The sequence below is a fragment of the Microtus ochrogaster genome, chromosome 8 (genome assembly GCF_000317375.1).
Source record: "Microtus ochrogaster isolate Prairie Vole_2 chromosome 8, MicOch1.0, whole genome shotgun sequence".
Lineage (NCBI taxonomy): Eukaryota > Metazoa > Chordata > Mammalia > Rodentia > Cricetidae > Microtus > Microtus ochrogaster.
The window spans coordinates 13,114,410-13,128,135 of record NC_022015.1 but is presented as its reverse complement, the minus strand read 5'-3'; the positions used below and the strand labels follow the sequence as shown (position 1 = coordinate 13,128,135).

Genomic DNA, 13,726 nt, shown 5'->3' with positions numbered 1-13,726 from the left:
GTGGCGGGGAGGAGGCAGATATCCTTAATAAATAAATAAATTTTAAAAAAAAGAATAATTTGTGTTACCATTTTGCAGCTGAGCAAAACTATGCAAAGCAAGCTAAGTAACTTGCTTTGAGCAATCCATCAACTAGATAAACCAGGATTGAAAGAATTATTTATTTACTTATTTGCTTACTTACTTGCATGCATGTGTATGTAAGTTTTTATGTGTTTGTGTGTGTCACATGTATGAGACTACCCCCTTGTGGGCTACCAATGAGTGTGCAGGAGATTGAGCTCATGTCCTCTGGATGAGCAGAAAGCATATACAAGCCAGACTCTGAACACAAGTTGAGTTGTAGAGACCCAATCCTAGTCAGTAAATTACACTGCTTTCCTGGCTCTAACAGCTGGCTGTTCATGGTCATTGGAAAAATGCCTGCAAAATAAATGTAAATTATGAATGCACACATACACAAACAGATCTATTTACAAACCATGTAAAAATGTAGGTGATGTGGCATATGCAAAGTGGAAATGATTGTTTTTCACGTACTATTCTGTCATTGTTATTTTGCTGTATCATCACAGTAGGAAATTAAATCATTTAAATTTTTACTCAGAAGACAAAATATCATATCTGATTTTTGATTGGTTTAGTAAATATATTTTGACTCAGGCTTTATATGTGGCTTTATCTATTTTGAAAACAGGGATTTAATCTTTTATATACTTTCTAGGGCGATTCTGTGTATTCATTACTAATTTTAAGAAATCATCATCAATTAGGAATAATGCAAACTTCTCTTGAGCATATTTGCAAATATTTTCCAAAATTTAAAATTTTAGATGATTTTTATTGTGCATATTTAAGATACACAGCATAATGTTACTGAGGCAGACCAGACGGCACATGTTTACAATTCTTCTACTCAGGAGACCAAGGCAGAAGGATCACATGCTGAAGGCAGCCTTGGCTACACAGTGAGCAACAGATAAACCTAGGCCACAGATTTACAACTTTTCATTATATCATACTGAGGTGACTACTGGTTATACAAACTAAGAAAATGAATGTCTGTCTTCTGAAGTCTATTAGCTGCCAACAGCTCAGCAAGGAGTGGCAGGATGTTTTAACAGCCCCCAATACATAATAAAGACAGCCTTCTATGTGTTTTGTTCAGAAAACTGAACCTGTTGAGATCATGTTGGCAAACATGGTTCTATTCTTTGGCTATAGAATTTCATAGCCATTTTCTATATCCCAGTTCTTATAGTCTTCTTTTTATTCTCCTCCTCCACTTTATCTATTGTTTCCTCTCCTTTTTCTTCTTCCCCCAAATCTCTATTCCCTGAACCTTACACGAAGTAATGTATATGTTATGCTTAGCACTCAAAAGCCACTATTTTACAACAATTTGATTGGTACAAGTCAGTATTCACCACAGTTCACAGCACCGAAAAGCTGAGACTAACATCTGTCTATGAGTATAAACACAAATATTAAGTAGGCAGTCAGACACCATAGCTAGAAATTTCCCTATGTGGCCAATGACTTCCATATGCACAGCTTTTTGACAGGGTTTATAGTACTAGGCATGTATTTTCTCCTGCAGATAAGCCTGAAACCCAGAGAACAGTTGATAACCTCCATAAGAGATATGCCGCTGTCTGACATGCACAGCTGACCTAGCAAGTTGGCATTGCAGTTCAAAGGTCTCACAGCTGGATGAGATCACTGACTTTTTTATTCTTCCAGAGAGCCCTTTCATATCTTCTTTACTACACAAATAGAAACTATCTCACACAGACTTAAAATAATTAAAAGTGAATATAATGAAACCATTAATAACAATGTACAATAGGTCATGCCAGCAGATTTTAACTGTTGACATTAATACTTAAAAATCCTGTGGAAAGAAAAGACAGACTGCTGAAAGTTTTTATTATACTACTGAGTGCCAGAGCCAAGGAGGAAATATTTTAAGTAATATATTCTTTATTTTAAAGAAAATACATTTTGGCAACATCAAGACCACAGAACACTATTCCATTTGTCTTACTTTTTAATATTGACAAAACGGTTCTTCAGAATTATCTGGTAGATTAAACTAATAAGCAGACTCATTAAATGTTATAGAGTTTGTAGAATAAAATATAGCTAGTTGAAGTCAAATGAAGTTGCTTGCTTCCCAAACCTACATAAAGGAAAGGTGTACTGTGAGCAGCACCACAGACTTCTCCCAATGTCTTTAGTGAACTAGATGAGGTTTGCTCATGTATCACATTCAAAATGATCCTTTCTGACTAATACTGCTAAAATCTTTATGTAAAGAGAAAATTAACATTGGCTTTCAATCATTAGAACTACAAGAAAAATAATTCAATCTTTTGAAATATGGAAACTATGAAGAGAAAAAAATCAATAGCTCATTTTTATGATTGATAAAATATAAGTTGCTCAGACGTTCTGATACAAAGTGTGTGTGTGTGTTTCCTCCCTTGATGCTCTGCAGCGAGACAAATACATGGGTGAGCACAACAGAACCTCAGTGATAGAATTCATCTTCCTGGGCCTCTCACAGGACCCACAGACGCAAGTCCTGCTCTTCTTCCTTTTTCTCCTCATCTACCTGCTCACTGTTCTGGGAAATCTGCTGATCATTGTGCTCATCCACTCAGATCCCAGACTCCACACTCCCATGTACTTCTTCCTTAGGAACCTGTCCTTTGCCGATCTCTGCTTTTCTACCACCACAGTTCCCCAGGTGCTCGTCCACTTCTTGGTGAAGAGAAAAACCATTTCTTTTGCTGGATGCTCAACACAGATTGTCGTGTTACTTCTGGTTGGGTGTACAGAGTGTGCACTCCTGGCAGTGATGTCCTATGACCGGTATGTTGCTGTCTGTAAGCCTCTGCACTACTCCAACATCATGACACACTGGGTATGTGTCCAGCTGGCTGCAGGATCCTGGGCCAGTGGTACATTTGTGTCCCTGATAGATACTACTTTCACTTTGCACCTCCCTTACCGAGGAAGCAATGTCATTAACCACTTTTTCTGTGAACCTCCTGCCCTCCTGAAGCTGGCTTCAGCAGACACCTACAGCACAGAAATGGCCATCTTTGCAATGGGTGTGATAATCCTTCTAGCTCCTGTCTCCCTCATCCTCATCTCCTATTGGAACATCATCTCCACTGTGATCCAGATGCAGTCTGTGGAAGGGAGGCTAAAGGTCTTCTCTACCTGTGGTTCCCATCTCATTGTTGTTGTCCTCTTCTATGGCTCAGGAATATTTGCCTACATGAGACCAAACTCCAAGATAATGAATGAAAAGGATAAAATTATTTCAGTGTTTTATTCAGCAGTGACCCCCATGCTGAATCCTATCATTTACAGCCTGAGGAACAAGGATGTTAAAGGGGCTCTTAGGAGAATAACTGCAAAATAATAGGTTTGAAATGTGTGTCATGATTGAGTTGACCACTGTTGAAAAATAAGCAGATTTTCTTACAATATTTTCCTTTGTTTATCCTATTCTTCCATTACTTTCTTTTCATCCTTTTTTCTCTACTTAGTAGCTATGTGAAAGAAATTAAATTGAAGTTTAAAAAATATGAAGTAAAAAGAAATTAGTGGTGAGCTGAGGACATAAGAATGGAGGAAAGAAGAAACGTGGATAAGAAGAGAGATAGAAGAGGGATAGCACAGAAGTTTATCATCTCTTAAGCCACACAAATCAGTACTGAACTTGGCCTAATTAGGTATATAACTATATACCCAAAACATTCACATAACAACCAAACCATCACATGCATTATTAGCAACACAGCCATTCTCTTCATTGTTGCATGCACTCAATAATTATAGTTTGAATATTTATTTTATTTCCCTGGGCACAGTTCCAGAATTTGGTACATAAACTTGATAATTGTGTGATACTTTAACACTCTCTATCCTTTTAAAGTAACAATTCTTGAAATTGAAAATAGATTGAATTCAATCAAATAGAAATGGTAGAATTCTTCTTTTGAATATTTTGTTAATTTTTAAGTTAAAAATTACAATAAGGGCATTCCACTTTAAGTTAAAAATGCACTGAGAGCATTCCTCCCTACCCTTTTGTGTGTCTCTCTTCCCTCATATCTCCCTTAGATCTCCTAGACAGTATCATTTTTACTTTTATATATCTATACACAATTTGTGTGACTGTAATACCTCAAAACAGCAAATGAAAAATATTTTTGTGAAAGCAGCTTAATTTGTGTATAGTGATTGTCTTGATTCACCCATTTTCCTCAAAATGATACAACTTACTATTGTGTATCCACACCCCACATTTTATTGATTCTCCTGTTTTGGATCACCCAAGTTGGTTTGATGACTTTGTCATTTAAGAACAGTGCCACAAGAAACTTCAATGAGCAAGTATCTCTGTGATGTTTTGGATTCTAGTTATTCAAGTCAACCCAGGATTTGCTTTTAAATTCATTTAAAAGTTTATAACTATGTGACTGCTTTATATTGTAATCATTTTGCCTACTTCAACAATGCCGTGAATAGCTATAACTATTTAGACTGCCTTTTAGTTTACAATGCATTAGGGTGATTGAGAATTCCTTCATGAAATGCATGTCTAGTTGCTACTAATGAACACTTTTGTTTAATATCTAATTTAACTCTTGCTGTACTGAGGTTAACTATTCTTCATCCCTAAGAAATACCCTGTGTTCTTTTTTTACTCTTCCCCATGGTCGTTCAAATATCATCCTGGACTGACTTAAGTAACAGTACGATGTGATGTGCATATACATGTGTATTTGTGTATGTGTAATTTCCTTTTTTGTACTTTTGATGACTTCTTTATTTATCTCACTCATTTACTATTCCCACAATTATGCCCAAATGCTTCTTAACTTCTTGCCCATTCCATATTAGAATTAGCATCTTATATTTATTATATATTCATTGTCTTATATTCATTGGTGATGAATTACTGAGTTGATTTATTTTAAAGTAATTGCATTTCCATGGATTGGTGATTTTGCTGTTACAACTGTATTTTACCTCCTCTCTGTGTGGTACTGGGGAATATGATCTCAAGAGTATGCTATTCACTAAGGAGATATCTAAGTAAAACTGAAAGAGATGTTCAAACTAATACATGTACAATTCACAATAGAAAACACATACAACATATCATTAGGAGTCATTTCATTATTCTGTTCATTTAGTGGATCTATAATAGTAGATGTTCCTTGGGATCTCTGGCCTATCTAGGTCTCAGATACTTGACCATTTTAGTCGTGCCAGATGTTGATTCTATCTCATGGAGTGGGCCTCAAATCTCACTTTTAAAAGTAGTTCGTTACTGCCATCACATTTTTGCCACTACTGTACCAGTACTTTTGAAGGTTTACCACTATTATAGTTCTTGGGCTTTATAGCTTGTGCTATTGATGATTATTATTTTTCTAGTCTAGGAGTACCCATTGTACCATGCAGGAACATGGATGTTAGTCATCAGGAAGGAATCTGCTAATTGGATGCTAGCTTGATTTCTCCATGTTTAAATACATGTGATGTCTTCAGCAAGAAATTCATAGCACTAAGTTGTGGAGAGTAACCAAAAGCATTGGCAGTAGCCTGTAATGTTTGGAGGAATCAAGTTGGACCTCTTTGTCTCATGACAAGATGTAAACAATTTCTGGTACAAATTCCAGGGATTTTATATGGCAACTTAAGATGTCTACTTGGGTCACTGTTTTGCCCCATTATTTGGTAATTCCATAAATTTCTGGAAAGAGGAAATAGACAAGATTGCCTGATAAGATTGGGAGCACGATGGTTGGGCAGAAGGGAGGTTGAAGGGGGGAAAGAGAAGGAGAAAAAGAGGAGAAGAAGTTGAAGGAATGGGATGGTTAAGATAGAGGAAGAACTGTTGCAAGGAGCAGGCTGCTTGTTTGCCCTGGCCACCCAGAACTAAAATAATCACACAGAATAATTAAAACGCTGCTTGGCCCATTAGTTCTAACTTCTTATAGGATAACTCTTACATCTTAATTTAACCCATTTCCATTAATCTGTGTATTGCCACTTGTCTGTGGCTTACTGGCAAAATTCTAGCCAGTGTCTTTCTCAGGCAGCAGATCCATGGCTTCTCCTCTGACTCTTTCCTTCTCCCAGCATTCAGTTGTCTTCCCCGCCTACCTAAGTTCTTCTCTATCAACAAGCTAAGGCAGTTTCTTTATTCATTTACCAATGAAAACAACACATAGAGCGAAGTACCTCCCACACCAAAGAACAGAGAGAGATGGAGAGCAAGGAAAGAGATATTTAAAGTGAGGGAGCCATTGTGGGGCTAGCACGTAACCTGGCACTACAGATATTCCCAGGAGTCCACAGGATGACCTCAGCTAAAACCTGAGCAATAGAAGAGAGGGTGCCTGAACTGGCCTTGCCTGTCATCAGACCAAGTATCTTAAATATTACCATGGAACCTTCAACCTGTAATTGATGGAAGCAGAGGCAAAGACCCGAGACCTGCAGCAGAGCATTGGACTGAGCTCCCAAAGTCCAGTTGAAGAGTGGGAGAAGTGAGAATATGTGCAGAGAGGTCAATATCATGATGGGGACATACTCTGAAATGATTTGCCTGAGCTAATGGGAACTCACCAAATCCAGCTGTACAGGGAAGGAACCAGCATAGGTCCAAATTAGACCCTCTGAATGTGGGTGACAGTTGTATGGCTATGGAAGACTGTGGGGCCACTGGCAGTGGCACCAGGATTAATCCCTACTGCTTTTACTGGCTTTTTGGGAACCTATTGTCTTTGTCTGGATACCTTGCTCAGCCTAGCTATTGTAGGGAGGTCCTTGAATATTCCCCAAAGCAATGTGCCTTACCCTCTCTGAGGAGTGGAGGGTGATGAGTTAGAGGAATAGGTGGAGAAGATGGGAGGAGGGGAGGGAGAGGGAACTGGGATTGGTATGTAAAATGAAAAAGATAGTTTGTTTTCTTTTTTAACAAAAGTATATAAAATAAAATAAATTTATAAAAATACTCACAGAATCGCATTTGGTTCAAATATAAAAAGATCTTTTTTGAATCTAAGTATAATCAGGCTGCCAAAAGACAAAGCAGGAGGGATAATTAATCCAATGAGCAATAAGATACAAACATCACAAAAACTTAGATCCCCGTGGAACCACAGTAGTAATCAGTGTTCAGAATAGTTAGCAATCTAGAACTCTACTTGGTCTATGCACATATCCCTCATTTAATAGTAAACTCTGTAGTCTGAAATCGTTGGCTGTATGTACTATTCACACAGAGACAACCATTTCAGACAATGTTCCTTGAAACCTGTTATCAGACTAAGAACCCCATTTGCATCAAGCTGTGTGAACACCACTCTCTGAACAACAGGTTATTTTTCCTCCTTTTACTGACCTTCAAACACAGACTCTAACCAGTTGTACGCCAGTCACATACAGGTAACAGGGAAGGGGATTAATCTAGCTTGAGCTGATGTACTCCATTCACTGACAGGTAACTGGAAGAAGGCTAATGCAGCCTGAGCTGATTTGGGCCATTCCCATACAGGTAACTAGGGAGGGGGCTAACCCAGCCTGAGATCATATTCACCATTTTCATGCAGGTAACTGGGAAGGGGCAAATACAGCCTGAGTTGATTTGAGACATTCATGTACAGGTAAGTGGGAAGGGAGCTAATTGAGCCTGAGCTGATTTGGGGTGCATAAACAATAAGGTAAACAATTTTCTGCAAATGAATTTTTATGAGAATCTTCCATTTCCCATCTTAAGTTTCTGCTTAGTTTGTAATGGACATGATTACAATCAGATTAATATGGAAAGGGACATGAATAATGAAAAAAGGCTTACATAATCCAAATCTGCCAATCAAAATAGAGGCCATCCCAATTAAACAAATTTCACATTCCTTTAGCACCCACAGAAGAAGCCACTGAGCCTGGTGTCACTCTTGACAGCATGTTTCTTTCTGATCTGTCCTATTGTTTTGTTTTTTAATGAAGTTTGCTAGTTACTTTTCATTTATTTTGATTCTTTGAATAAGTTTCAGTGAACCTGAAAACACTCGGCAAATAAAAGAATGATTTATTTATGGAGATGAAACAAAGAAAGAATGAAGGAAAGAAGGAAGGAAGGAAGGAAGGAAGGAAGGAAGGAAGGAAGGAAGGAGAGAGAGAGATGGAAAGAGAGACAACTGCAAGTCAAGATATTATATTGAATCAGCTTTCCATTGTTGTGAAAACAAACTACCTGAGAAAACCAATTTGGAAGGAGGATTTATTAAGCTCAAGGTTTCAGGTCATGGTTACTGGCCATGTTACTCTGAACCAGTGATGACACAGTACATAGTGAGGGCCCTCAGCAGCTGCTCTATCATGAGCATGTATAGTTGGTGACATAATAACAATAGTGCTTACCATAATCTGAGAAAGAGACATATAGAAGAACCAGTTAACACATAGAAAAATACAATTACACAGATGGAGCAAGCTCTGGGTTTTTGTAGTGTTGTAAAGGGGTTGCAATTAATAATCATATGTTTCAAAACATGTAGAAAATACTACTTTGAATTTCCTCATAAAAATGATAAAAATTGAGGAGATAGACATATTAATTACCTTTATTGTGTTTTTATATGTGTACCAGAGCATTGCATTGCATCTGATAAATACATATCTTTCAATTAAAACAAGTAAAATCTAAGATAGGTGTATTATATAGCATATGTACCAAATACAAAATATCATATGGTGTAATAGGTCCTTCTGTATTTGTGTTGCTTTCATTGATTGGATAAAGAAATTGCCTTGTCCTTTTGATAGGACCAAGCACTTAGATAAGCAGGGAAGACAGAACAGAATGCTGGAAGAAAGAAGGCAGGCAGAGAGAGCCGCCATGGAGTCACCAGGGACAGACATGTTGAATCTTTCCCGGTAAGCCATGACCTCGTGGTTACATATAGATTATTAGAAATAGGTTAGATCAAGATGTGATAGTTGGCCAAGACAAGGCTAGATATAATGGGCCAGGCAGTAATTTAATTAATACAGTTTCTGTGTGGTTATTTCAGGGGTTAAGCTAGCCAGGCAGTGGGATGCGGCCCACTCCTCTTTACTACAGAGTGGCACCCAAAGTGATGGACTAAATCCACTTAAAAACCAGAGAGGGCTTAAAAAGGAGAGAAAGAGAGTTTAGCACAGCTTTTTGCTGTTTGTTAGTGGCATGCGAAGGAGAGAATTTCCTGACTGAGAAGCCATAAAAAAAAAGTTGAGCAGTTTTAAAACTTGGCTTCCTGGGCTGTGCTGCCACTGCAAACTCCAGCTATAAAACATTTTAATGACATTTGTGGGACCCTTGTGTTTCTATGCCCACTTGGGATCAGGAAGAAAGTACTTTGAGACCATGCCAATGGCTCTGTGCTTACTGCCTGGGTAGACTGTGTGATCAGGCTTAGACTGGCTGGAGAGCATGGTGGATTCTTGCCATCATACACAAGAGATGTTTTCAGCCTGCATAGTGCTCCTCATGGCAGATTTGACTGTAACTTAGAAAGAAAGAGTTGATACACTGCATGCTCATTCTCAGAGTTAAAATGCTGAGTGCAGCTCCTACCTGGAGGCCCCAGAGCCAGCAGAAATGGTATGTCCATTATTTTGAAATTGGAGAGAGGTGGAGCCAGCATCTAGAGTAGCTGCAACCAAGCCACTTAGCATTTTAAAAGCTCTTCAACACAGTAGAGAATTAAAAACAATGCAATAGGACAGATTCAGACATAAAAGACCTCTAAATGGGTCATGGTGTTTGATAAAGTTGTAGGCTTGGGAAAGAAAAAATAAAGAATATACAGAGTCTTAATATAAAGTTAATGCTTTTAAAAAGGGTAGTGTCTTTAAGAGTACAAATAGTCACAGACTAAAAGAAGTAAAGAAAAATAAGCCATGTAAAAATGGAAAATTCACAGAGAGCCTGGATTATGTATATTGTTGTGTTTTCTTTAAATTTTTTCACTGTAAAGGAACTAAGTACAAAAAACCATTTTATTGTATGAGCTGCCAAGCTAAACCAACATATATGTTTTAAAGGAATCTTGACTTCAAAATTTGGGTCTAAGGATATGATGATTTGGAAAAGAGGTTCTTCTTTTGTTTTCACAGAAGATGAGACCCTGTGGATTGCTTCTAGACCAATATGGTATGATAGACCACACCCTCCTGAAAGGTTGCTACAAACACCCTCAAAAAATTACTTTGCTCAACTGTTGACTGAGAGGAACCTAGCAAACAGGGTATACCATGACAGACCTGATTAACAGCACCCCCATACAGCATGAAGCAGTTTGCAGAGAAATAACTGCACCCATATTCTCAAATATTGCTTATAAATGTTCTTTTACATTTAAAGGGGAATATGATATAGAGATGAATAATTTGTATTGGTATAAATCTTGCTTTATTGATATAAATTTAAGGTCAATCTTGTTATATGTATATTTCTGCTCTTGATTACGCTATTGTGATTTGGTAGATCATTTAAAATGTATTATAAATTAGGAAATATTGGTTGTTAATTGATAATCATAGATAATAGTCAAGCTTGTAGTCATGTTATATTTTCTAGATATAAAGAGATATATTTCAGTTAGACAGACATTCTTCATATCTTTCAAAGACTATCGAATATGACATTTAATGTCTTAATAACTTAGGGATTTTCATGACAATGAGACATGTCTGCTCCTGGCAGCACAAATCTACTTCAAGAAGAAGATGTGTATCAAAGAGGTTCCTTATGGAGTTGGTTAGCCATTTGGGCAAGAAATGCTCTTGCCTGGACTGCTTAACTGGACAGAACGAACCTGCAGAGAGAGGACTGCTGAACTTGCCTAATGATGAGATGATCCTTCAGGGTTCCTGGTTCATGAAAGAGTCTGCGAGACATTCTACATTACACAGAAGAAAGTGACTGAACTGTCTTTGAAATTTCCTTCTTCATGGAAAAGTCTGCTGGATCCTATGGGCCTATAGCTGAAGATGGATGCCCCAAAGGTACAGAAGAACTTTGGGTGACTGTCCAGGCAGCAAGATGTCTTTATCATTTCTAGAGTTTTGGAAACTGCTTACAATGTACTTCCTGTTTACTTGGGTAATATTCTTCTGGAGTCTTTGATGGAGTTGAAGAATAGACAGATAATTATAGTTTTCCATTGCTATGATAAAAGATAAAATAGATGTAAATATTGTAAGTGTAATTCTTGCTTGATAACTGTTTTGTTATATGTAATTTTACTATGTTAAAGTGAAAGCCTTTCTTTTTTTTTTGTTTAAAAAGAAAAGGGTAAATGGTGTAGAAGTTCATTCTGTATTTGTGTTGTTTTCATTGGTTGAATAAAGAAACTGCCTTGGCCTTTTGATAGGGCCAAGCCCTTAGATAGGCAGGGAAGACAGAACAGAATGCTGGGAGAAAGAAGGCAGGCAGAAAGAGTCGCCATGGAGTTGCCCAGAGTCAGACATGCTGAATCATTCCTGGTAAGCCACAACCTCGTGGTAAACACAGATTATTAGAAATGATTCAATAAGCAGACTTAAAATATTTGACCAATATATATAAATTTGAAATAGACTTTACTGTAAATGTAAGCAATATAATAAACATGCACTAATGATTTATTTTTTTTAAAAAAACTTGCATGTTCATTAAACAACATAGTCTACATATTTGTCTGTCCTTGGTTTATCTGTTTATCCATCTGTTCATGCACCTTTGGTGGCAAAAATCTTCCCTAAATATTGACCAAAACTGAAGAATAAAGAAAATTTAAGAAAAGCTAATGACTTTGACAGTTGCAATTTGTATTTCTCTAAGTGGTATTTTTTTATAACAGTAGGTGTTATTGTTAAAAGTAAAAGGAGACTCGGGACTGGAGCAGGAATAAGGCAACAAACTATACAGCAATGGGACTGAATCAGCTACATAGGCCAGAGTGGGCCTGATGAAGCAAGATCCATATGAGCAGGAACCTGGAGCCATTCCAGTCCAGGGACACTGGCAGACCAGGACTGAGCCAGAAACCTGGTCCAGAGCACACCGAAGGCAGCAAACTCCACCAGAACAGGTATGGGGGAATAACTGCTGAATGAATGAACCAGAACCAGAACCAGAACCAGAACCTGCTGAGGGTCTGGACATGAATCGGGGACCATCAAGGGAGTAAACCTAAGCCAGAACCCTGGTGGGTCTGGGCATGAGTCTAGGACCTCTGAGGAACTAGGCCTGAGCCAGGACCTCTGCCAGTCTGGGCATGAATCTGGGACTTCCAAGGGAGTAGGCAGGAACCAGAGATCTCTGCAGTGACAGACATGAGTCTGGGACCTCAGAGGGAGTAGGCCTGAGCCAGGACCTCTATGGGTCCAGATGTTGGTCTGGGACATGAAAGGGAATAGGCAGGAACCTGAAACCTCTGTGGTTCCAAACAAGAGTCTGGGACATCTGAGGGGTAAGCCTGAGCCACATCAACTTCTGATCTGGTTGCACCAGAGCCTGGAACTATGAGGCAGTAGACCGAATCCAAAGACCTTTGCAGGACCAACTCCAAGGCAAGGACTTCTGCAGAAGGGGAACCAGACCAGGATTTAAAGAAACAGGGCAAAGCCAGTAACCTAGGCCAAAGAAGGCATGAGAAAACAAACTCCAAGGGTGCAGAGCAAAGCCCAAGAGTGCTGAGCTATCTCCAGGAACACACAGTAAGCAATAGGGTAACTAGAACTGTGGCACTGAATGTACCATGAGGAACAACCATATGAGCTTGGATGCACTGGCACCTAGAAGATTAATTAACAAAATCTCAGACAACCACAACCATACCTATTAGGGGAAAGGATGAGTAGAAAATGTAAGAACACATGCAACACCACAAAAAGTAACACAACACCAGTAAAACCTAAAGACCCTACAACAGCAAGACATGAACGAATAAATATGGATGATGAAGAAGAAAATGACCTAAAAAAATAACTTCAGGAGAATATTTGAAACTCTTAAAGAAGAAATGAGAAATTCCCTGAAAGAAATGGAGGAAAAGGCAAACAAAAAAACATGTGAAGACATCAGCAAATCTCTTAAAGAAAACTGAGATAAAGCAATCAAACATTTGAAAGAAATTATTCAAGAGTTGAAAATACAAATAGATACAATAAAGAAAACACAAGCTGAAGGAAATATAGAAACAGAAATCATGAGAAAATGATCAGGAACCACAACACAAGCATGAAAAGTAAAATACAGAGATGGAAGAGAGAATCTCAAGCACTGAAGATACAATAGAGGAAATAGACACATCAGTTAAAAAAAAAGACATTAAATCTAAGAAACACTTAACCCAAAATATCCAGGAAATATTAGTCACCATGAAAAGGCCACATCTAAGAATAATAGGTATAGAAGAAGGAGAAGTTCAACTCAAAAGCACAGAAAATATATTTTAAAAATCACAGAAGAAAACTTTCCCAACCTAAAGAAAGATATGCCTATAAAGACACAAGTGGCTAAAAGAACACCAAATAGTCTGGATCTGCTCTTGGGTAGGTAGAATTAACATAGTAAAAATGGTAATCTTACCAAAAGCAATTTACAGATTCAATGTAATGCCCATCAAAATCCCGGAAAAAGTCTTCACAGACCTCAAAAGAA

At 37.9% G+C, this 13,726-nt stretch overlaps 1 protein-coding gene across 1 annotated transcript; it reads left to right on the top strand.

Moving 5' to 3' along the window:
• The first annotated feature begins 2,512 nt into the window (after positions 1–2,512).
• On the top strand, positions 2,513–3,436 carry LOC101990894 (olfactory receptor 2D3-like). The gene has a single exon (XM_005351125.1). It carries the CDS (start codon positions 2,513–2,515, stop codon positions 3,434–3,436), a length of 924 nt encoding a protein of 307 aa, XP_005351182.1.
• Positions 3,437–13,726: the final 10,290 nt, after the last annotated feature.

Excerpts from the sequence above, each read along its gene's own strand:
- LOC101990894 (XM_005351125.1), top strand. The coding sequence starts at position 2,513 with ATGGGTGAGCACAACAGAACCTCAGTGATAGAATTCATCTTCCTGGGC.